This window comes from Eumetopias jubatus, unplaced genomic scaffold (assembly GCF_037043125.1).
Source record: "Eumetopias jubatus isolate StellerSeaLion01/CBP00866 unplaced genomic scaffold, mEumJub1_p1.0 scaffold_13, whole genome shotgun sequence".
NCBI lineage: Eukaryota > Metazoa > Chordata > Mammalia > Carnivora > Otariidae > Eumetopias > Eumetopias jubatus.
In genome coordinates, this window is record NW_028274819.1 from 63984672 (window position 1) to 64010731 (window position 26060).

At 38.6% G+C, this 26060-nt stretch overlaps 1 protein-coding gene across 3 annotated transcripts in view; it reads right to left on the minus strand.

The window, feature by feature from the left end:
• Positions 1–9835: 9835 nt before the first annotated feature.
• PRCP (prolylcarboxypeptidase) overlaps positions 9836–26060 on the minus strand; it is a 70563-nt gene continuing 54338 nt past the window's right edge. For all 3 annotated transcript variants that reach the window (XM_028126791.1, XM_028126793.1, XM_028126790.2), the window contains 3 exons: positions 21994–22158; positions 21065–21252; positions 9836–10588 (listed from right to left, as the gene is read on the minus strand). In XM_028126791.1, coding sequence (XP_027982592.1) covers positions 10372–10588; positions 21065–21252; positions 21994–22158 — 570 coding nt within the window. In that variant the 3' untranslated portion in view covers positions 9836–10371. The remainder of the gene's footprint in view (positions 10589–21064; positions 21253–21993; positions 22159–26060) is intronic.

The following is a 26060-nucleotide window of genomic DNA, read 5'->3' on the forward strand; positions in this document are numbered from 1 at the left end:
CTGTTTTGAAACCCAGCTATGGTTAACTCCTCTGGGTAGTCTTTCTTGATTTGAGGCATAGCCCAGCATAATGAGTAAGGCTTTAGACTTTCAAGTCAGACAGATCTGGGACTCCAATTTGGCTCAGCACTTATCACAGTGGAAAAGCGACTTCAAAGTTCTGACCAAGCCTCAGCCTCCTCATCTGTGAAATGGGCATGACAGTTCCTCCCTCACAAGGCTATAAGGATTGAATGAAGTAACTTAAGCATTTGGCTAAGCTCCTGGCAAATAAAAAGCACTGTGTAAGAGTTGGCTATTATTATTGAAATAATCAATTCTTTTTTTTTATTTTTTTATTGTTATGTTAATCACCATATATTACATAATTTGTTTTGGTGTACTGTTCCATGATTCATTGTTTGTTCATAACACCCAGTGCTCCATGCAGAATGTGCCCTCCTCAATACCCATCACCAGGCTAACCCATCCCTGAAATAATCAATTCTGATGCACATTTATCAAGCTGAATTTTACATGCCTGCCTCCCCTACAAGACTGTGACTTCCTTAAGGGTTAGACACTTATTCATATATGTATTCTCAGAATTAGGCATAATGCCCAGCATATAGTAAGTAGCCAACAAATGTTTTGTTGAGTTAAAATGAATTATACATTTAGAAGAGAATTCTTAAAAGAACAATTAAAAAAATACTTTAAATAAAGATAAAATAAAAAGTGTACAATGTTATTTGACAATATTCTAAATTGACTGTGGCACTTTCATATTTATGTTCACATTTTTAGTATGGTTCTCACAGTGACTTTAAGGGGCAGGCATTATTATCCCGAGTTCACATATTAGAGAAACAGACTCAGAGGGATCTAATTTTGGCCCAAAGTAAACAGAGCAATTTGCAGAATCCAAACCTGTATCACTTTTCTCTTCTCTTAAGCTTCCCTTTCCCACCCATCTCCCCATTTTCGCCCTCAAAAAAAGGAGCAGCTAAGCCACTCTTTAACTCAGGTGTAAAATGTTAAGCTTCCACAAGTAATCCCTCACCCAGCACTCAATGAAAGCAGGCGCTAAGACCTGGGCCCTTCTCAGAGATACCATTCCTGCTGATGACCACAGCCTCAGCTTTTCCACATGCTGTGGAGAAAGTAGGCATGTGTTGTACGTTTTGCCCTCAACATTCAGAAGAAAACACTTGCTTTCTGCCAGTCCTTTGGGTTCCTCTAGACTTTTCCTGTGCTTTTGTGCAGCTGAGAAGGTGAAGCGTAAGGGTATCCAAAGTGGCAAACAATCCCTACCTCTGGAGACAGGCATTTACTAGAAGAAAGAACGGACCAATGGCTTCCCAGAGCATTGTTCAGCCACATTAGAGAAGGGATTAAGCAGATACATTCAGCTATTCTAACAGATTTTCTTTAAGCCTTGAATACGCCTCTCACACTCACTCAGATAATCACATTAGTTTTGTCATTAAAAGCTCCCTTTTATAGAAAGTACCTAAACCGCTTAAACCACCCAGAGAGGTTGCATATATTATCAAACACCAAGACAAACAAAAGGGACTTTCTGTTCCACATCTCAGTTTTCCTTATTCCTCAAAAAATTTGGGAAATAGAGGAAGAGATGATTTTTCAAATAGACAGTGGCAGGGCAACAATTCTCATTCCTCCCTTCCCTTGGCAGTGGAACTGGGAAGACCAGAAAACTCCTTCAGCATTGAGGCCAGGAGAAAACAAAAGTTAAGACAGAGATGAAGACAGTAGGGCAAGGAGGGGGTAGAAAGAAGTGTGCTTGCCTCTCTGCACAGAAAATTCCATTTGGAACCAAGGAAGAGTAGAAAAGCACAAGATCTGGGATCAGACAACTGTTGCTTACTAGATCTGGGGCCATGGTTGGGGTGGAAGAGTCACGTCATTTCTCTTGGCTTCATGATCCTCCTTTATAAAATGGAGGTAATATCTGCCTTGCCTCCCAGAGGCCCAGGGATGTTGAGGGGCTCAAATGAGAAAAGACAGGCAGCAGAGTTCTGAGATCTATAAAGTATGACACCAGCATTACAGGGGAGGTTTCCCTTGGTTTTCGTTTTATGAACCCCATTAACAATAGAAACTAGGTCTTTTTTTTTTTCACAGTAACTTGGTTGGTGCCTAATGCTTGGTACATAATGTGTACTGAATTTTTTTTTTTTTAATAATGCTTTTGTTGCCCTTCTCACAAAGCTCCATCCACCCTGCAAACCCTCATCCCTCAAGTCTCCATACCAATGTTACTTCTCTTTTAAAAACTCCCTCAAACCTGCAGGGTGAATTCATCACATGTGCCTTCAGGCTTCCACAGCATCCTGAATGCAACACAAATTCTTAGCCCCATCATCTGACATTGTGACCACCTCTCCCCATTAACACTGGGATTCTTGAAAACAACCTGCCTTTGCCTTTGAATTCTTACTAATACTATACTGCATAGAGTTGCCATTCAATAAATATTTCAATGAACAAATGATAAATAAACAATCTAAAGAATTACAGTTATTTGGCCCAGGAAAGGTAAATTCAAGGAGTGGCTTAAGAATCAGCCTCTGCAATAAAAGTTATTAAATTTTAGAGAGGAGTGTGTCTGTACTAAACATTGTGCCACTGTATTATTTACAATGTAAGACTGATGGGTAAATTGAATTAACGATGTTTTTCATCTCCTTTGTAGGGTAAAACTTGAGGGAAGGGCCTTAAATTACAATAGAGAAGATTAAAGGTTAGACTAGTTTCTCGACATCAACATTATTGCCATGTTGAGTCAGATAACTCTGCTGTGGGAGGTTGTCCTCTGCATTGTAGGAGGTCTACTCACTAGATACCAGCCTAACCCCAAGTTGTGACAACCAATAATACCCCCAGACATTGCCAAATGTCTCCTAGGGGGGCAAAATTGATACCAGTTGAAAACCACTTGCTTATACCTAAGCACTAAATTCCTGCAGGTGAGGGTTTATGTGGCATCAGACAAAAGAGATGTTGGAACTCTGACCATAAGTTCCTTAAAGATAAAGCACATGGTTTATTTTGCTGATTTATGTTGTACCTTCCATTCTAAAGGTAGGAAGTTTGACCAAATGAACTAACATCATGGTAACATATAAAACATCTTCTGTCAACTGCAAGGGAAATTTTTTTTTTTTTAAGATTTATTTATTTGAGAGAGAGTGTGTGCGTGCGTGTGTGGGAGAAGGACAGAGGGAGAGGATCTCAAGGAGACTTCCCACTGAGAATGGAACTGGACGCAGGGTTCAATCTTAAAACCTTGAGATCATGACCTGAGTCAAAATCAAGAGTCAGACGCTTAACAAACTGAGCCATCCAGGTGCCCCGCAAGGGAGATTTCTGAAACAGGAATCTGACTGATAGCCTTTGTTGATGAGAGAAGGGAGGCTTTTATTTATCAAATCATCTAGCTACTTCACTGTATTGCACATATTCAAGGGCACTTATTGTACACCCTGTGTCATAGCACTTTACATAGTACCTGAGCAAAAAGTTTCATTTCGAGTTTAATTATCTTGAAGTTATTGACTTGATGGTTTTCTGTAAATCTTTGTCTATTTATCTCTAGATTTCAGGAGCTACAAAACAAAGAAAAATACTCATTAAAATCATCCCCCAAAGCTACAGAGGAAGTTTGATAACAGATGCAAACATCTCTGCAGTGGAAGAAGCACCTGATTCCTTGTCTCGGTTCTGCCTCCACATGAGCTACCGTTGGTCCCATAGTTAAGTTAACAGTATATTCAGATGTCTGAGGCTTGTTTTTCTCAAACTACTTCATTTGTGTTATAAAACAGCATTCCTTCTCCCTCTTCAACTGTCTACTAAGGCATTAGAAACTGGCCAAGAAACATTTATCTGGCAAAATTTTGGCTGAGAGTGTTCCTCCGAACACTGTAGAATCTATTTCTAGATTAAGCCAGATAAGCAAAAAATACATATTCCAGTAGTGTATTTTATTAACTCATTATAGAATAATTGTTGTAGTATGGTGTTAAGACTTTCCTCTAGGGGAACCTGGGTGGCTCAGTTAAGCATCTGCCTTCAGCTCAGGTCATGATCTCACGGTCCTGGGATAGAGCCCCATCTAAGGCCTCTCTGCTCAGCAGGGAGCTGCTTCTCCCTTTCTCTGCCTGCCACTTCCCCTGCTTGTGCTCTCTCTCTCTGCCAAATAAATAAAAACTTAAAAAAAAAAAATAAAGCCTTTCCTCTACACTAAAAGACTGTGTAAGGATGAATACAATGAAATTTAGCAATATGTGTAAAGAAGATGAAGATCTCATCACATTTTCCCCCTCTCTGAAGCTCCAACAGGAAATTCCTGCCTGGGCTCCTCCAGGTTGATTGATCTGATTTATTTTATGCACAGTGTGAACTGTTGAACTGATTTTGTCTTCTTCTTTGCAGATGGCTGCTAGAAAAGTTAGCCAAATTTTCTTGGCCCCTGTCTTTAAAAAATATATAGAATTCCATGGCAGTATTTCTCAGTGAGTGTTTGGCAAAGCACTAGTTCTTCAAATGTTGAAAGGAGTTCTGGATCAAATAAGTTTGGAGAATGTTGCATTCTTCACAATGCACATAGCGTATCAAAGTTTGAGAGATTCTGTAGTAAAGATAATCTGTTTAAATTTATTTCAAACATTTTCATCATGTATATTTTCTTGATGAAACACCCACTAACATCTGGCCTTATTAGCATTCTGTGGAACCTATTTGATAAACGCTGCTTTATGATTTGCTTTCCTAGATCCATTTTACATCTCTATCCCTTTTAAATCTCTTCTGTCCCACTCTTACTGTGTTTAATGTATATCTTTAGAACACCTTTAGAACCAGATGTAACAAAAATCTAAAAATTAATATTAAATAAACATGTTAGCTATATGACCTTGGGTAGGTAACTTCTACACTCCAGGCCTGAGCTTCTTATTAAAGGTGTCAGCCACGTTAAACACACATGTAGAACTAAACAATCCAAGACTGAGTTCACACTCTGCTACTGGAAGCTTCCATCCTCCCATCTCCATTAGTAGGTAACAAAATCTATTGGAACCAGCCCCTTCTTTGACCCTTTGCACTGAAAAACGGCTTCAGAGATATCCATCCACTTGCATGTCTCTGTTTCTAATGGTCTAGTTCCCACCTAACCTCAAGACAGAGTTACATTCAGCACCGTGACAGAGTGCCAGGCTGACAGAGTGGGAGAGGGAGCCAACAGCACACTCAGTTGAAGAGAAGGTAAATCAGGAAGTCTGAGTTCTAGGGGTATTGAGTACTAAGACATCCCCTTTCCAAAATCTAGGAAAGCCTGGGACAGGAGGTCACATGAGCACATAAGAGCTGTGAAAGGCCCTTTGCTAGAGAGACCAATGGATAGAAAGCTTGGCCTTTCCACCCTGAAATGTATCTACTCACATAAATTTACAGAGGGCCTACTGAGACCTGGCTGCCAGACCCCATCCTAGATGCTGATTACTAGAAAGAATAAGACATAGTTCCTGCTCTCAAAGAGCTTGGTCTTCCTAAAAAGACAGTGAGAACATTTAGCAAAATATCACAATTTGGGATATGTGTACTAAATTAGAGGTAGTTGGGCACCGTTTAAGGTACTAGAGATGCAGAGATGAATAAAACAGACAATCCTGACCTTGGTGGAGCTTACCTTGTCACTGACATACTAGGTATGAACCCTGTTCTTTGAGAGCATAAATAAGGAAACCATTCATTCCCTTTAGGAAAACTGAGAAAGACTTCACAGTGGAAGTAACTGAGTTGACCTGGGCTTTGAAAGATGCACAAAAGTTTGCCAGTGAAAACATATTGGAGGGTAATGCTACGAAAGGAATTTCGGAGAAAATTTGGTGTGACTGAATGGCAGGGCATAAGGAAAGTAATAGGTGGCAAATAAGAATGGGAAGTGAGTGCAGAGAGGTAGATCCCAATTTAAGCCATGGTTGTACCACAGCACAAGTGGTAGGTTGGCTAAGTGGAGCCATATGTACTACAGTGTAGGAGAATTAAGATGTTTAGGCCTTAATTAATGTATCATGGTAGATACAATAGAGTAGTGGCTCCTGAAGTTTCCTGAACACTGGTTCCTTGAACTAACATCCCATGCTTTGATTACCATCTATTCACCAAGGCTTTCCAGCCCAGACTGGATTCCAGATCTTTACATCCAACAGCCCTACTTGACAGCTAGCTCTACGTGGTTATTTCAAATTGCATAAAACTCAGCCTGACAAAACTGAACTGAACCCATATTCTTCCTGCCAAACCTGCTCACCCTCTACCCTCTGGTGCTTTTTGCCAGTGTACAGCACCACATCTATCCAAGTGCATAAGCCAAAAATCATCCTTGACACCTGTCCAACTCATATCTCAGAGAATACATCACCAAATCCCATTGACATTCCTTACTAAATCTCTCCCAAATTCATCTACTTCTCATTGCCACCTCTACCACCTTAGTCAAAGCTACCCTCTTCTCTAACCTGGACAAATGCAAAAATAATGTGGTCTCTACATCACATGCTTGCCCCCTACAATGCATATTCCAGCGTGACCTTTTTAAATGAAAATGTGTTCATGTCACTCCCGACATAGGACCATCATTGATTTCTCATTCCTTATGACGACTCCTAATCATGGTCTACTTGAATGAGCTTTCTCCCTGCCCAAATATGCAGCTTCATTTTATGTCACTTTCCCTGTGGTCTGCTATCCTACTACAGTGGCCTTCTTTCAGTTCCTGGAACATGCTACATTCCAGGCTTTCGCACATGCCATTTTCTTCACTCCTCTTCCTATATAGTTTCCATTCACACTTAGATCACAGCTAAAACATCACATCTCTAAGTAGCATTCTCTTCTTCCTGCAGACTAGCTCAGATTCCCTGCTAATAACCCCCACTCTTCAGGGCACTTATACCAACTCATTGTATAACTTGACATTTCATGTCTTTCTACCACTAGAACATAAACTTTATTAGAACAAATACTGTGTTTGCTTTTTCACCATTGTTTTCTCCAAGTCCCAGAATGCCTTATGCCTTGTAGATTGCTCTGTAAGAACAGGAAAAGCTGCATTCTCCATTACCATTTTGGAGAGACACAATGCATATTTACAGATTAAAAACAAAAAAGAGCAAGTATTTAACTTTGTTTGACCCATCATTTTTCCAACTAGCTTACCTGTGGATCTTTCTACTACATATTGGCATTTTGTTGGATACTTATGTTCTGGAAAACACTGTGAGACAAATATATACATATATATATATATTTGCCTGAACTGCTTCCTCTCCATCCTAAACAGTGTATCTCTGAAGCCATGGTTTTATAACCTCATCCCTCCCTAAACACCTGAGAGTTGTGGGCTTGTGAGATGGTGCAGCCACAAGGGCCTGAGGACATCATGCCGGGAAGTCGTTATGGGCCTTGTACCAGCAGAGAAGCTCCTCTGCAGAGGAAGAATGAAGCAACCATGGGATGAGACGCTTTAGGCGAGGATCCCACACTCAGATGGGATCAGGCAGGATAACAGGAGTGAGGTGAATTGACGGGGCATTTCCTGTCTCAAGATACTCAAATTCAGAATTCTTTCAACTGGTGGTTCTTAAAGTATGATGCCCCAGTATCACCTAGGAACTTGTGAGAAAGGCAACTTCCCAGGGTCCATCCCTACAACATATTACAAACTCTGGGGTGAGGCTCAGCATTCAGTGTTTTAACAAGCCCTTTAGGTAACTCTGTATATAGAGTTTAACAAGCCCTCTGTAACTCTGTATATAAAATGTAGGTATACATTTTATACTGCTGGCCAAATTATAAAAATCTCACCCATAGGCTGGTGACCTCTGTTGAAAGTGAGATGAAACAGAAAGTAGCAGTCTTGACTTTTCATAAGTCATGAAGACTTTCTAGACCCTCGTTCCACTCCCTCACAATTCCTAGTTTTATTCAAATCCTGGAGCTATTCCTGCAAAGTTTCAATAAATTCCCTCTTTTGCTTAAGCTGGTTTGGTGAGGTTTTGTTGCTTATCCAAACAGACTATTTCACTATATCAATTTAAAAAACAACAGCAAAACAAAACAAAACCTGGATTCAAGGCCTGGTTCTACCAGAAATAAGCTGTGACAAGTCCTATCTCTCCGGGCCACAATGCCATCACCTATGAATGATGGGTTGGGACTGGATGACAGCTGAGTGCCCTCGCCTTCTAATATACTAGACCAGACATTGATTCCTCTGGGTAATCTCTTGATCCTACAGATCCCTTAAGAAAGATTCCTGTTTCTTTAGTTCTATCTATTGACTCCAGGTAGTTAAAGTAACAAAAATAGAAATAAAAACACCCCAATTCTTTAGGTTTCTCTTTCCATGTCTTTCAAAAGCATCATCTACTGATGAGAGAAATGCTTTAAATAAGGCTTATTTCTTGTTCCAATTCTTTTTCAACTTAAAAATTAAATTCTAGCATAATTAGGTTAACTTAAGTTTGCTTTCTGTAATGAAACTATATATTGAAAAACATGTACATATGTTTTTCCAAATTATACTTGCATAAAAATATAGCAATTTTTGGCAATATGCCTCTTCACAAAAATGTAACTCATCCAAACAATATTACATCAAATGGGAAAATATTTTAAATATTTTAAACAAGTATAAGGTTTCAAGAAAAATATCACAAAATCAATACTACCTAAAATAAATAGTAGGCATCTCCTCTACTAAGCCCTTAAACCCAGCATTATATGACTTCTTAGTTGATACAGAATAAAAACTAGTATTGTTTTGACCCTTAAATTCTCACTCCAGCAGACTTTTCTTAGATGCAGAAACAAAAATAGTGACCAAATGCTTTGATGGACAACTCATTACAATGAGAACTGAAGGCTTCCAAAACCAGACAAAGATTTTTTCTCTATCTCCCAGATGCTGGGAAAGTAGGGAAATATTTCAGTTTCCCACCCAAGAATGCACTCTATATCTACACTCTAAAAAAATAAGTGCTTTAGAAATGACTGAGCTCAAGGTACAGTTTTTGAAAAGCAGAAAATGTCCCAAGGCAGGGTGAAGAAAATAAAAAGAAACAAGGGGGAAGAAATCTTTCAACAGAGTAGAAACTGTTAGTCTCTCTCTGTGTTCCTGAAAGGTTTTGATCCAACCCTATTTGTTATCCTAGAAAAGCTCTTCTGAAGAAAGGTCTCAGTGTAAGAACTGCTTGAAAGAAGCCAACCCCTTGGAAATAGGAATGGCTCGGCTATTTATTAATGTCAAATATGCTGCCTGCATGAATTAGTCAGCTTGTCTTTTGGAAGCCATACAGAAAAGTTCTCGTGCACCTGCCTCTTAGCTCCCTGACACTTCTGACTTTAATGACAGCAGTAACAACCACCAGAAAATAAAATTTAAAAAACAAAATGCTGAATATAACTACATTCTATCTTCTAAATAGTTGATTCATCAATTTTTAAAGGCTTCTCACTGAAGTATCGTCAGTGACTGCAGTATATAAAAGCTTGCTCAGATGTAAAAGCAAAAGCAAAACAGAGTCATTCTCCTAAATTGGCAAAATGTAACCAAATTACCACAAAACTGACCTGAGCAACAAAGAGAAATGGAGCAGAAAAAGGCCAGATTTCTTACTGGCAGTACCACAGTGGCAAATATCCCAGAACAGAGAAAAGCTGCCAAATAGAGAGAGAAAATTAAAGGACTTTCCAAAAGCAGCCAAGCCCAGTGTATACAGCATTCCCAACAGCTGGAGTGAGCTTCAGAAGCAACACACAGGTATAAGGTCCAGCCTTACTCTTTATTTATAGCACAGTTCAAAGTCATTGAATCAAGTACAAAAGAAATGGCTTCCATTTCCTGGATTGGCATCGGACATCCTTCCTACCAGCTGCAATTACATCATTTTTATCTATTTTCTGTGTTTCTTTTTTTGGGGGGGGAGGGATGGGGAGTGACAAATGAACCAAAGAGACTTTAATCTCAAAACCAAGAGAAAGCCCTGCTTGCAGAGAAACAAAAGAAGTGACTCTCCCTCTTGTGAAAGGCAGTCAGGAACTCTGCTCCAGTTATGAGGGCCACTGATGGTGTAGGAAAGCTGTCACAAAGAGATTCTTCCTGGAGGTGGCATGAAGATGGCGAGGACCCGGGATGTGGGATGTCTGCCGTCACCACCATCACCCTCTCTTCTATCTCAACCTTCGCCCCACCAAATCTAATGACAAACAAGGAAAAGTAATTACATGTAGAAAACCAAAGTGAATGGGAACATGGGTAGAATGAACATAAAAGAAGAAACTGAAAATGATCAAAATTGCTCAGTGCTTCTTTCTCTGATTGGCATAGAAATCTCTGATCCACTGCTTCATGTGTCTAACTTCCAAGGAGCGGGCTAATAGCACAGTCGTGGGATCAAAGGCATTTCTGGCTCGGAGATCTAGATGATGGGCCCCTTCTGGGATGGTGATTGCAACCAAGGTGTCTGTGATATCCTTGGTTACTCCACCTCCTGACCAGGGGTCTAGTTCACCATTGCTAAGTGAGGGAAAGAAGAAAAAATAAGATGGTTAGTTTTTCATAACTACGCCCAGATAAGATAGGAGAAACCTATTATATGCATAACATCTAAAATTACAAGTTCATAACCTGGGGTATTTGATATGAGGATCTAATCTGTCATATAAAAAGCTACTTCATGCTGGAGTTTTATAACATTTCTGCAACCAGGTGCAAGAAACAGAATCAGAGAAGGCTGAAGGTGGTGCTCCATGAATCAACCCAGATTACACTAGGACTTGGAATTCAGAAGGCTGAATTTCAATCCCAGCTTCATCACTCAAAAACTAGATGACACACAAGCTACCCAGCTCTGTTTCCTCATCTGTAAAATAGAGATAATAAGGCCGACCTCCTAAGGTTGTTATAAAGGTTAAACCAGACGGTAGATATGGATGTACTGAATAAGCACAAGTGTCAGGCACAGAGGAGTCCTTCAATTAATACCAGTTTCCTTCTTTTCCAGGACCCAACTACCAGAGTGATTAAAACAAAACAAAACAAAGAAACTTCCCATATTTAAAAATGCTACTTATCTCAGCTTTAAAAAAAAACTGTTTTTTTTTTTTAAGATTTTATTTATTTATTTGAGAGGGAGAGAGAGCAGGAGGGAGAGTGAGCAGGAGAGAGGAGCAGAGGAAGAGGGAGAAGCAGGGTCCACACTGAGCAAGGAACCCAACATGGGGCTCAGTCCCAGGACCTGGGGATCATGACCTGATCCAAGAGGCAGACGCTTAACCAACTGAGCCACCGAGACACCGTTTTTCTTTTTAAATAATACTTTCCTCTTAGTACAGTACTTTGGGAAATAGGATGGTAGAACTGAAAAAATTCCCCTGGATCTGGAATCAGAAACTTTGGGCATTACTCAAAGATCTTCATTTTATATTAGCTTTTTTTTGTTGTTGTTGTTTTATTTTTTTATTATGTTATGTTAATCACCATACATTATATCATTAGTTTTTGATGTAGTGTTCCATGATTCATTGTTTGCATATAAAACCCAATGCTCCATGCAGAACGTGCCCTCTTTAATACCCATCACCAGGCTAACCCATCCTCCCACCGTTAAAGAAATGGTATTTTATTAGTCTTGGCTGGTTCACACAACATTTCAGAATGATGTAAACAGAATCAGTCATTAAAACTGGTTATTTAGTTTAGCTGAGTAAAAACCCAATACTCCACTGATAGCATTCTTAACAATATTGTTAACAGCTTTGTTAAGATATCATTCCTCTATCACAAAAATCACCTATATAAAATGTACAATTCAATGGTTTTTAATATGTTCAGAGTTTACAACCATCACCACAATCAATTTTAGAAAATTTCATGACCTCAAAACAAAACCCATACTCATGGCAGTTAATCCCTATTCCCCTCTCCCATACCTCCTCACTCTCAGCCCCAGACAACCACTAATCAACTTTCTACCCCTATAAATTTGCCTTTACATTTACATTTCATATAAATGGAATTATATAATATGTAGTCTTTTGTGATTGACTTATTTCACTTTGGCATAATGTTTTCAAGTTTATGTTGTAGCATGTATCAGTACATTATTCCTTTTCAATGCCAAGTAATATTCCATTGTATGGATATATCACATTTTATTTATCTACTCATCAGATGCACATGCGTATTGTTTCCACTTTTTGGCTATTATGAACAACATTGCTTCTCTCAACATTTGTGTACAAGTTTTTGCGTGGGTGCAGGCTTTCATGTCTCTTGGGTATATACCTAAGAATGGAATTTCTGGGATATATGGTGACTTAACCTTTTAATGTACTGTCAAACTTTTTCTAAAGTAGCCACACTATTTTACATTCCCACTAGCAACATATTGTTTCAGGATTTCTTTTCTTTTAGTGCCCATGGTTCTTGGTCACACCACTTCAAAGAATGAAGAGGTAGACCCGATAAACAGTGGTGGGCAACAAAGCAAAGTTTATTGATAGCACAAAGCTCCCAAAGAAGGAGAGCACCTGAGAGGGTTGCCCTCAGAGTTTCTAAGTCCAGGCATTTTTATGAGATTTCTGGCAGGTTGTTTAATCTGATTAACCCTCCAGGCACCTGTCACCCTATCAAGATTTGTCCACGCACTCATCTACCTATCAGGTAGTTGTTCACGTGGGAAAGGGTGGAGGACTCCTTCCAGAGTGGTGTTTCCAAGCCTTGGGGATCAAGAGGACTGCAGCCGCCACCGCCCTAAGGCATGCTGGTCAGTCGCAGGCCACCAGATCAAGCTCTCTGCTTAAATATCATAAATATCATAAGAACTCAGAACCCTGAGATTGTAATCTGAACTGAAGGTAGACACTTAACCAACCTGAGCCACCCAGGCGCCCAAAAAAATGTTTTGGCAGCGGCAGGATTCAAACCCACATCCCCAGAGAGACTGGAGCCTTAATCCAGCGCCTTAGACCACTCAGTCACGCTACATACCATCTGAGCACCCTGAACCAAGAGTAGTTTCCTCTTAGAACAGGGCCGCCCTTTCCCCTGCCTATCTTTCTTCCGACTATCCTCCATTAATATAAAGATTCCAATTTCTCTATATCCTTGCCAATACCTATTATCTTTTTGATTATAGCCATCCTATGTGGGTGTGAAATGGAATTTCACTGTGGTTTTGATTTGAATTTCCCAAATGACTGATGGTATTGAGCATTTTTTAATGTGCTGAATGGCCAGGTGTCTATCTTCTTTGAAAAAATATCTATTCAGACCCTTGACTGTTTTTAAATTGAGTTATCAATTAAAATCATTTGATCTATTTTGAGTTAATTTTTTTGTATGGTTATGAAATAGGGACCCAACTTCTTTCTTTGGCTTGTGAGTATCCTTTTTCCCAGCATCATTTCTGGTAAAAAAAAAAAAAAAACTATTCTTTCCCCAATAAATTGTCTTGGCCCTTGTCGAAAATCAGTTAACCATACACATAACAAGGGTTGATTTCCGGAATATCAATTCTCTTTGAAAGATCTGTATGTCTTTCTTTATGACTGTATAATAATGTATTGATTATGGTAGCTTTATAATAAGTTTGAAACGAGGAAGTATGAGTACTTCAAATTTGTTCTTCCTTTTTAAGATTGTTTTGGCTATTCTGGGTCCCCTATATTTTTATATTAATTTTAAGATCATTCTGTCAATTTATGTGAAAAAACCAACTGAGATTTTGATAGAGATTGGACTGAATTTGTAGATCAATTTGTGGATATTAACACCTTACCGATATTACCTCTTCCACAAGAACATGAGATGCCTTTCCATTTATTTAGATCTTTAATTTCTTCCAACAGTGTTTTGTAGTTTTCAGTGTATAAGTCTTATACTTCTTTTGTTAAACTTATTCCTAAGCATTTTATTCTTGATGCTATTGTAAATCAAATTGCTCCCTAGCATTATTAACTCCACACCTGCATAGAGTGGTTTAGAGTTTACAAAGCCTTTCACATTTGACTATTATAACAACTATGTGAGGTTTAATTACAACTCTTTTATAGATGAGAAAACTAGTGTCCAGAGAAATGAAAAGACTTATTCAAATCATTCAGCTAGAAATGGCAAATCTGAGATACAAACTCAGGCCTTGTAACCCCAGTCTGATGCTCACTCTTATACTACATTGCATTTCATGGATACAGGTAGGAAATGAACAGCACATATCCTCTTGACTTGTGTGGTGCAGAGTAAGAAGAGCATGAGCTTTGGGATTAGACACACCTGGGTTCCATTTCTAGGTCTGCTTCTCTGCTTCCTAATCTCATGGAAGTTTAGATTCCTCAAAATAAAATAAAGACAGAAATTCCTGGATTTAAGATCACTTTTCCCTGGTACTGCACTTCTTGGTATATCTTTATCTACATATCACTTGATTTCACTTACAGAACATTTTTATGTACATTCTGACTTTTGTCTCATGTACATCCCATTTTGCTGATACAAAGCCTGAAATAACAAATCTTTAGGGTCACATTATCAGATATATGAAATGGTTCCCATAATCTACCTAATCGTTTTTTTTTTCATTTTTAAAAGTCTCATCTTTAAGTACAATCTATACATAGATGACTATCAAATAATATCTTTAGCGAGGACCTTTCCCCTAAACTTCAAAAGCAAAATTCAACTGCCTACTTGACATTTTTACATGGAAATCTAATTAGACATCTCAAACTTACCAGGTCCAAAACAGAGCTCTTAATACTCCCAACTCCCAACCAGCCCTCTCACTATCTTCCCAATATTTGTTAAAAGCAACCCTATCCTTCTAGTTGGTTAGGCCAAAAAGTTTGACGTCACTCTTTAACCTTCTCTTTCTTTCATGCCCAGTGGGTCAACAATTCCTGTCAGTTTTATCTTCAAAAATATATCTAGAATTTCAACACTTCTCACTGCCCCCACTGCCACCACTCTGACCGAAATCACCATTATCTCTAGCCTAAATAGTGTTTTAAATGATCCTCCAGCTTTTATTCTTATCTCCCTGCTTAGAGCAGTCAATTTGATCTGGTTAAAACCTGAATTAGATTATGTCACTTCGCTGCTCAAAACACTGAGTTTTCCCATTTCACTCAAGACTAAAAACCAAAATCTGTACTAGGATCTACAAGTCTCTACATGATCTGGGCCCTCTGTGGCCTCTGATTTTCTCTCCTGCTACTCTCTCCCTCATTAGTTCCACTCCAGCCACACTGACCTCCTTACTATACCTGGAAGAGAACATGATAAGACATTTACCTCTCAAGGCCTTTGCCCTTGCTTACTCCTCGGTTTGGAGTGTTCTTACCCCACCAACCCCAACTTCCACTAGTTCATTTTTCAAAAGTTCCCCCTTGGTGAGGTCTTCCTTGGTAACTCTCATCTAAAATTGCAAACCTTGTGGCGCCAGGCTGGCTCAGTTGGAAAAGCATGTGACTCTTGATCTCAGAGCCATGGGTTCGAGCCCTACATTCACTGTAGAGATTACTTAAGTAAATAAAAGAAATAAAATAAAATAAAATTGCAAACCTTTTCCCTCCTCCAGACATTTCATAGCCTCTCCCCTGGTTTATTTTTCCTCCGTAGCACTTAGTTCCTTCTAACATATTTATAGGTACAATCTTTACCTATCTCTCCAACTAGAACTCCAGGAGGGCAGGGATTTTGTCTCTTTTGTTTATTACTATATCCTCAGTGCCTAGAACCAGGCCTGGCACATGGTAGGAGCCAAATATTTATTGAATGAATGAAAAAAAAAAAGTAAGTGTCTAGTTGTCTGCGGCCTTGTACTAAATGCCCTACAAAGATATCTATAAATGTATGTATGCAAGTTCAGGAACATGAAATCACTTCAGTACTTTTTACATGGGAAACCAGAGTTAATATAAGTGATTAATATAAATATAGAGAGACTAACCTTCACCTGTGTGTAGTAGTGGCAAGAACAATTAACTAAGAAGATCTAAGTTTTATACCCTTACCAGCTCATGACCATGGGTAAGTCATCTAACCTCTGTGAACCTTAATTCCTACATGTATTACAAAAAAATACATTTTATTTTTTTAAAGATTTTTTTTATTTTAGAGAGAAAGAGAAAGAGAGAGGGAGAGAGGAAGAGGGAAAGCAGCAGGGAAGGGCAGAGGGAGAGAATCTCCAGCTGACTCCCCCCTCAGCCCAGAGCCTGTGATGGGGCTCAATCCCTTGACTCAGGAGATCATGACCTGAGTCGAAACCAAGAGTCAGACACTTAGCCAGCTGAGCCACCCAGGCACCCCCCAAAAAATTTTTTTTAAAGAAAAGATAATGTCCCTCCCTCACAGAAATACTGTGAGGTTCAAGTTAAATAATAATGTAACAGTAAGGTATAAACTATAAAATAATACACATACAGTATTATTATAATTATTATTATCATATTCTGTAAGCATGAAGAGTTAATACTTCTGAGAAGTAAATGAATCATGAAAAAGGATGTGAAAGCATGTCTCACAGAAATCTGGCCAGAAAAGTAATGTGATCAACTTTTTCCAGGTAAATGTACAAACAAAATGAGAAAATAAGCACATAGGTACATTGTGTGTGTGTGTGTGTGTGTGTGTGTGTGTGTGTGTGTGTGTGTGTATTTGAAATACAATTTTAAGCTCCCTGTTCTAGGGGCGACTGGGTGGTTCAGTCAGGTTAGTGTCCGACTCTTGGTTTCAGCTCAGGTCATGATCTAATGGGTCATGGAATCAAGCCCACCATGGGCTCCATGCTCAGAAGGAAGTATGCTTGAAGATTCTCTCCCTCTGCCCCTCCCCCAACTCATATGCTCACTCTCTCTCAAATTAATAAATCTTAAAAAAAAAAAGTGTTCTATTCTTACCACACCTCTCTTTAGAAACAAAATTAATTCAATTGCAACTTAATAACACCATTCTTGGGAGGAAAAAAAAAATCACTCCAAAAATGTAGATTTCTGATTTTGTTAAAAATAAAAAGAATAACTCACATGCAAAATAGCAGCCTTAGTTTTCAACTACCAGATAAATTCTTAAAATAAACTACACAAGGGGCTAGATTCTCTTAAGTGAACAAATAGCCTTTATCATTATTCCAATTTGACAGGACCAACCCAGATAGGAAAATCTCCATTATTTGCAAAACAAAAAAGCCATCCCAACAGCCACATAATAAGCAAACTGCATTTGATTTAAAAGGTCATCTGAATCAGCCCAGTGGCTTAGCAACAGTGTTTGGAGTTGCCGAGAGACCTAAGATGCACATGGACTTGAATTTCTTGGTCCTAGACACGTGAAAGCTAAACCAGCCACTGGGACATTTACCAAAAAAAAAAAAAAATACTGGCTTTCATGAGAGAGTCTAGATGCCTGGATAAAATTCCCAACAGCAAGCTTCTAATCACTGGCAACAATTAATTTGCCTGAGAAATGATATTAAACTAACCAGCTCCTCAGGGACTCCCTTTTGGATTTATATTTAAATAACTGAGCATAACCAATTGGGGTTGGGGAAAAATAAATCCTTCTAACAAAACAACTGTGGAATAAAAAAAATTACTGAAATGGAACAATTAATGGCTACTATTTATTAAGTCCTCATTCATTCAATGAATGTTTACCGAGTATGTATGATGCATTCAACAGTGAGCAGACAAAATCTCTGCCCTCATGGTGCTTACTTCCATGATAATCTATTTACTCATTAAAGTAACCCTGTTTTGTAGTCATTTTTACTAACTTAAACAAATTGGCAATTTGCCTAAGGCTATACAGCTAACTTGGTCTCCTTGACTTCAAAGCGCAAGCTTTTAATTTAACTGACAAACCTTCTATCTGATAAATACAGACTGAAATTTCCATTCAGAAAAGTGGTCACAACTGGATTTGTGTGAGATGACCTAAGGAGAGAGGCATGGACATAAAGATACTTTCCACCTGGTTCCTTGGACATTTTCTTACTCATCAACCGAAACCTTTTTCTAGCTGGTAGCCACTAAGTAGACAGAACAGAGACACCTAAGGCTGTTTCTTTACTTTGGGAATGTGCTTTCTTCAGAAAAGCAGGAAAATTTTGAATTTTTTAATAACTTTAAAATTTTTACATTGGATTTCTCACACCTAGCAGCATAAAGATTTCTTTTTTAAAAATAGCCTTGCCACTGCAAAAAGATAAACCAGTATCTTCACATAGTCCTGCCTTTAAACTCTCATATGCCTCTGAAGCCTTTCTAAGCTTTGTATTTCGTTCCTTGTTTTTATCAACACACACATTTCTTGGGCATTCAATATGTGTCAGTCACCACAGTAAGTGTTAAAGGCACAGCTATGATTAAGACAAAGTCTCTTGTCATTGAGAAAGTTTACAATCTTATAGGGCAGAAAGAAACACAAATAGATAATTTCCATACAGAGTGCTAAGTGATATTCACAGGCCTAGGGGAGCTAAGGACTGGGGGAAATCTAACCTTCCTGGAGGACTCAGGGAAGGTTTCTTGGATGCCTGAGTCTTAAGAAAGGAGAAAAAGAGGAAGGGAAAGGACATGCAAAGACAAATAGTTCCCTGTAGCTAGGACATAAGTACAAGGCAGAGAGTGTATTTCCATTTATTCATTCAACAAATATTTTTTGAGCATATGTATTTGTCAAATCTGGGCCAAATACTTCCTTGGGTTAACTCCTTTTTTTTTTGTTTTTTTTTTTGTTTTTAACATTTTTATTTATTTATTTATTTGACAGAGAGAGACACAGCGAGAAAGGGAACACAAGCAGGGGGAGGGGCAGAGGGAGAATCAGGCTTCCCGCCGAGCAGGGAGCCAGATGTGGGGCTGGATCCCAGGACCCTGGGATCATGACCTGAGCCAAAAGCAGATGCTTAACGACTGAACCACCCAGGCGCCCCTCCTTGGGTTAACTCTGAAGCATCACACAACACTGTGCGGTGAGTGGTACTGTTATTAGCATTTTATAGAAAAAAAGAGTGAGGATCCAAGAGCTTAAGTAATTTTATTTAAAACAGCTCATTCGACCTTTGCACAGTTCTGTTAGAAAGTCCCACCTTAATACGCAGTTAAAAGTTTCTAACAGTTATAATTTCCATTTCTTGGCTTCAGTTCTATTCTCCAAACTTTTCTCACAAAATCTGCCCCCTTCCTCAATGATGATGATGATTTTGATAGCCTAAGCAAAATAATATAAAAGGGCAAACAGATAACTAAAATACGCATCTATAATGGTTGAATCCAATAAAAAAGGATTTAACCAAAACTCATATATTAAAATATTAAAATCTTCATACAAGGATTTAAAGACTCTACAATTCAACTTGAACTTCAGCTTTAGAAGGTCAAAGCAAGGAAGGATGAGCTTAAAGTACCAGCGTGCTACCAAAATCCATTTAAATACTATATGGAGATAAATTACCAAAGAAAAACAAGAAATTGATAAAGTACTTCCTCTTTTGAGGAACAAAAATGAACCTGGACACCCAAAGCTGTGTTTAAGCCTTTTATAGTCCTCTAGGTCCCTTCATGTTTTCCTGATTTCACACACCCTACTTTGGCACAGTTTCCTTAAATAATCTATACTTACATAGATTTATTTGCTCAACCATCACTTTATAAGGTTGAGCTGAAGAGTACAGTTTGGAAGAATCCTACTGAGAACAAGAAACACAACTTAAAGAAATTAAACGAAAGAATCTTTAAGTTTCCCATTTAAGGGGCGCCTGGGTGGCTAAGTCGTTAAGCGTCTGCCTTCGGCTCAGGTCATGATCCCAGAGTCCTGGGATCAAGCCCCGCATCGGGCTCCCTGCACAGCGGGAAGCCTGCTTCTCCCTCTCCCACTCCCCCTGCTTGTGTTCCCTCTCTCGCTGTCTCTCTCTCTCTCTCTCTGTCAAAATAAATAAATAAATACATAAATCTTTTAAAAAAAAAAGTTTCCCATTTAAATGTTTCACCTTTTATTTGGGGCAGGTACCCTGTTGGGTGAGCAAACAGCATGAATCTAACAAGACAGAGGCTCTTGCAAAGTGGGCAGTGCCACCAACCTAAATCCAGAGAACGATCCTTCAGCTATTGGCCATGTCCAGAAGGCCAAATTTGACTCTCATTTTAAAAAGCTTGTAAAAGAATGACATTTACAGTTTAAATAATGGCTCCAGGCTAAGAAGTATGTATGCTATCTCTCTACTATTTCCATGTAGATTTGGGGAAATTTTTTGAGTAATTTGTTGTTATCTTAAGAGCTGACAGCCTAGTGTTCAAACCAAAATATGGAAATTTTAAAGTCACAATCAGATACACATAGGAGTCTACTCAATTAAGTCTGACATGAGCCAATACCAAATACATCCCTTCTAAAGAAGCAGTGTAACACAGAAGAACAAACACAGGTTTTTGTAGTCAGGCCAAGGTTGAAATCTGGCTTTATCACTTAGTAACTACAACAGAGCTAGATGAGGTCTGGCAAGTGGCTGAACACAGTGACCTTCACTTTCCTCCTCAGTAAAAAGGGGACTATAACAACTACTTCACAGGACTGTTGTGAGGATTCAATTAGGCAATTTTTTTAAAGTGCCTCACATAGTGCCTGAAACAGAACAGAGTAGGCACCTCAAAAGTATTTGTTGAATATTAAAAAACCTTTATTAATAACAATAGTAACAACAGCAACACAAACTGAGAGCAGCAGATGATGCTTCATTTTGTGCTAGCGTTTTTTAATAAAATATTTAAATTTTGTTGCTCTTATTCTTTTTAAGCCTTTAAGCACATTGGTAATAGAGTATAAAACTGTATCTCTTATGCAGAGTCCTCTGTCTTTCAAGGAAAGACATGATGGATACCACTATTGTATTCTATATTGTTTATTATCAGCATTTTTCTTATTCTATCTTCTCAGCTATTCTACAAATGTCTCCATCAACCAAAGATTTTCTTTGCATCAGTAAAAACTCACCTAAAAATGATGTTCGTGTGTGAACTGATGTTTTTGCCCCCATACATAGTAATGATCCAGGCAGGCCTCGGTCTTACACCCCACTGTTTAAAACAGTCCTCAGAAAATTCCCTCAAGTTCCATGAGTGAGGTTCAAACATGTCATCAATACCATTAGTACAAAAAGGCATGACCATTTCTGTGCAGGCCTAAAAAAGGAAACCAAAAGGGAATCCAGTAAGAAAATGAGGCACAGGGTTAAATAAATTATCCAAAGTCATACAGCTAGTAGTAGCAAAGCTAGGGTTTGAACTCAGGCAGTCTGACTCCAGAGTACCTGCTCTTTACCTCTGTCATACCACCTCTCATTATTCCTGGAAAGGCTCAGCTGAGAAGTTACACAAATTAGGGCTATATATTCTTCCTTTGTAAACTGCTTTCTTTCACATCTATTATCAAAAATAATCATCAAAACAACTCTGAAGGGAAAGTATTATTACTAGTCTCATACAGATGAAGGAATGGAGAATCAGGGAGAGTCAAGTTAGACTGCCCTTCTTTTCTGTATCCATAAAATGCTGCCTTTATAGGATTTACCAAGATCTACTGTAATATAAGTATCTTTTTCACTCAGCTATATTTGAAAGAGAGATCATGTCCTATTTATCTTCATATCTTTGCAGCCTAGAATGTTGTCTGACATGCAGTAAGTAGCCAGAATATGTTTGGTGATGATTAAATATAGGACGGGAGGAAGGAAGGAAGGAAGGAAGGAAGGAAGGAAGGAAGGTAGGAAGGAAGGAACTAACTAACTTATCTATGGTGTCACAGTGTAAGATAATGGAGCCCAGATTTGGATCCAGGTTAGTGACAAAATCTTGTGAACTCTGTTACAGTACAACCGTATCAGTGAAAAGTAAGTTCCACTTGAGGAAATAATACATGCTTACCTGATAGCTCCAACCCTGGGTTCCCAGACTGCTAGTTGTTGTCTCTGATATATTCAAGCAGTTTGCCTGGCCTGAATAATTGTAATAGACATTCAGAGCTTGGAAAATATTCTGCAGAAGCTGTGCATCAGATACACTGGGATTTTTCAAATACTGGCACACTACCTGTCATTTTAAAGAGATGTAAAGGAAAAAGAGTCAGAATATATTTATAAAATCATAGTTTTTAGTGAAAAAAAGAATATGGTTTTGATTTGCCTATAAAACAATCTTAAACATCTAACAGCACTGCTTGACAATTTTTATCTCTTGAGTATAATCCTGTTCATAAATGAATAAACCTTCACTCTGCAAGTATAAAATTTAAATTACTCTCTTAGCTATAGAAATAAACCAAAGTCATTTGCATGGTATGCGAAGTCCTCCACATCTACCACTGTAGCCTCATCCTTTGTTCCAGTCTAGCAAAACCATACTCACCACACCAGGCTCTTTTTCTCCTCTTTGCCTTTACTCACCCTGAAATACCTTTTTTCAGGTATTTCTCCCTGAAAAAGAACTCTCCCACTCCACTGTCTGGCAAACACTAATTCATTTTATATTATATTTAGCTCAAGTATCACCTCTTCTATAAGGCCATCATTAGCTATGCCCTCAAACTGGGAAGAACTAAATCACTCCCTTCGTGCTTCTACTTATGCCATGTACTTGTTTCTAGCAGAGCCCCTATAACACGGCATGTACTCATTTGATTCCAGAACATCTCACTCAGCACTTAGCAAAGTATCTGACAACTAAATTCATTTTTATGAAACTGCAAATTTATAAAATTTCTCATGGAAAAACGATACCAAGCTCCAACATCTGTGGTGTGATAAGAAGCATACCAGGCAGCAACCCAGCTTCTAAATATTCCTATCACTAGACTATAATCAGCACCTGAAATTCTAGTATTAAAAATCATAGACAATACTCGGGGTCAGGAGTGAAGGCATGAGTGACTAGACAGGGGCACAGGGAACTTTCAAGGGTAGGGAAATATTCCATATCCTCATAGACAACAAACGGTTATACAACATACAACAAACAGTTCACTTGCAATTTGTGCAATTCACTGCATATAAATTTTATCTAAAAAAATCATAAACAAATACTGAACTCTAGATAATGATGATAAAGGTGAAGTGTTCAAGAGAAGTGTACTGATATCTGCAACTTACTTTGAAATGCATTTAAAAAATAAAATGGAATGAAGGATAGAAGGATGGCTAGGCAAATATATATGTGCTAAATCAAATATAGCGAAATACTTTTCTAGAATTTAGGTGGTATTTTTAATGGGTGTTCACTATCCAATTATTTTGATGTTTCTATATTTGAAATTTTTCACAATAAAATGTTGGGGGAAAATCACAGGCAATGAAATCACAGTGGAAAAACAATAGCTACTAATTACTGAGTTCTGGGTTTACAACCATTATATCATACAGTTCTCAAACAATCGTATCATATATATTATCGTTCACTATTTTACATAGAGAAACTGAATCTTAAGTTAAACCACTTTATTCGAGGTCCCTCGCTAGTAAATGTTAAGATCTAGATACAACCCCAGATCTCTCTAGTTATGAAATGCACATCTTATTCATTATGCTGCACAGCCTAGAAAGTATCCCTTGTAAAACTGCAAATAGCCACGATGGCACGGAAACCACATTCATTAAGCTTGCATCCTCTACTAATACCTTGACATGAAGTCAGTGATTGGTCCTTTCTCATTTCATATGGAAAAAATGTATACAGTAGGCAAGTTCTGATTGAGAGAGAGAGAGAGAGAGAGAGAGACATCCCGAGAAGAAAAAGCCAAGAAAGAGTCTAGTTACTCTACTTCAGGAAGAGACTCTGGGCAGCAGAAGCCACAAGGCCTGGGCTGGGGACGTGTTCCCACTCAGGAAAGGAGGACACTGAGAAAGGAAGTGAACAGCAGAAAGCAAACCCAGCATCTCATCACAGTTTTGCTTAGGACCAGTTTCCAACAACACCTTTCTTTTTTTTTTTTTTTTTAAAGATTTTATTTATTTATTTGACAGAGAGAGAGATAGCGAGAGAGGGAACACAAGCAGGAGGAGTGGGAGAGGGAGAAGCAGGCCTCTCGCGGAGCAAGGAGCCCGATGCGGGGCTTGATCCCAGGACTCTGGGATCATGACCTGAGCCGAAGGCAAACGCTTAACGACTAAGCCACCCAGGCACCCCTCCAGCAACACCTTTCTGATAAAAATGGGAAACGTGAAAAGGCAGAAGAAATGAATCAGGGAAAATTCAATGTCTCTCCCCAAATGCATTCAGCACAAAAATATTTTTGTAAAATGTTAAATGGTACTTTGTGAAAAAAAGTTTTCATAATCAAATAATTTTTAAGAAATATTATATTGGCAAATGTGAACAGTTTACCTGACTGCAAGGTTCCTCAGGGCCTTTAACATGCTCAATTGTAATGTGGCTTTCCAAAAGGAAGATAGAGTGTGCACTATTCCCACTAAGTTTTGGAAATAACAAGTCAGAAAAGTCAGAAATTAAGATGTCCAAATAACTTGGATATACCTTAAAAAAGTAACAGCAATTAAGGAGGGCACATGTTGTGATGAGCACTGCGTGTTATACACAACTAATGAATCACTGAACACTACATCAAAAACTAATGATGGACTATATGTTGGCTAACTTAACATAAAAAAATTAAAAAATAAAAAATAAATTTAAAAAAGTAACAGTGAGGTCATAAGAATAAGATACACCTGAAAAGGTGTACATAAAGAAACAGAATTGAGCAAACCTATCAAGCCTAAAGGAATAAGAAAATGCAAGCTGAAGAAAAAAGGCAAAACAATGTTTTACTATTCTGACAACTTTCAATTATTCATGGTAGGTCAAAAAATACCTAACATTTGCATAGCACTTTTCTTTTTTTTTTTTTTTAAGATTTTATTTATTTATTTGACAGAGAGAGAGATAGCGAGAGCAAGAACACAAGCAGGGGAGTAAGAGGGAGAAAGAAGCTTCCCGCGGAGCAGAGAGCCCAATGTGGGGCTCGATCCCAGGACCCTGGGATCATGACCTGAGTGGAAGGCAGATGCTTAACGACTGAGCCACCCAGGCCGCCCCTGCATAGCACTTCTCTCAGAACATGCTCCTAAGAAATATGCCAATCAGAAACAAGAAAATATGGAAATCAAGAACCAATCACAGAATTTGTTAAACTAATTATTGCCAACAGTTAATCAGCATTCCATCTTGACTGTGGACAATAACAGTGGACTCAGCTCTTTCCAAATGCAGCATAAAACTATGGAATGGACGCATGAGATGCATAGAAGAGCATTAAGTTCAAGCATAGCTCGACAGATGAGGCAGGATGACAATGTAAGCTGGGCAGGAGGAAAAGGGAGTACTGATGAGCAACAATAAACAAGTAGCCTAAAACTCTGGAAAAGAAGAGTAGCAAGTTAAGTGTGACTCACATGCTGGCATCAGATCCCCTCTCAGAGCTAGAACACTGGCCCTCTGTCAGGCAAAGAAAAGGAGTCCCCATGAATAGCCATCTCTGCAAACAGCAGTTACTGTCACTCCTTAAAAGACACAAGCATGGCTGGGGACCGGCACCAGCTGACAATACTTGGATTTCGGCAGCCCCAGTTACACAGAGAGAACATCATGGTCAGAACCTTGGCGTCTAATAGAAATTCCATGTCCAGATTAAGGCCACTCCTGGGTCCACTGTCCTCTGTGCGGTCAGGGCTCCTTTGGAGTACTGGGTCCAGTTCTGAGCACCACACTTTAAGGACAATGACCAACAGAGAAATCAGGATGGGGAGTTGAGGAAAAGTTGAAGCAATCTTACAATTGCTCATTTGTATAATTTCCAATCTTTCATACTATAAAAGCTAAAATAAATAACCCTGGGGCTAAATCTTCATATATATCCTTAATTGTTTTCTTGAGATAATTAATTCAAGAAATAAACATTTTTTTAAAGATTTTATTTATTTATTTGAGAGAGAGAGAGCAGC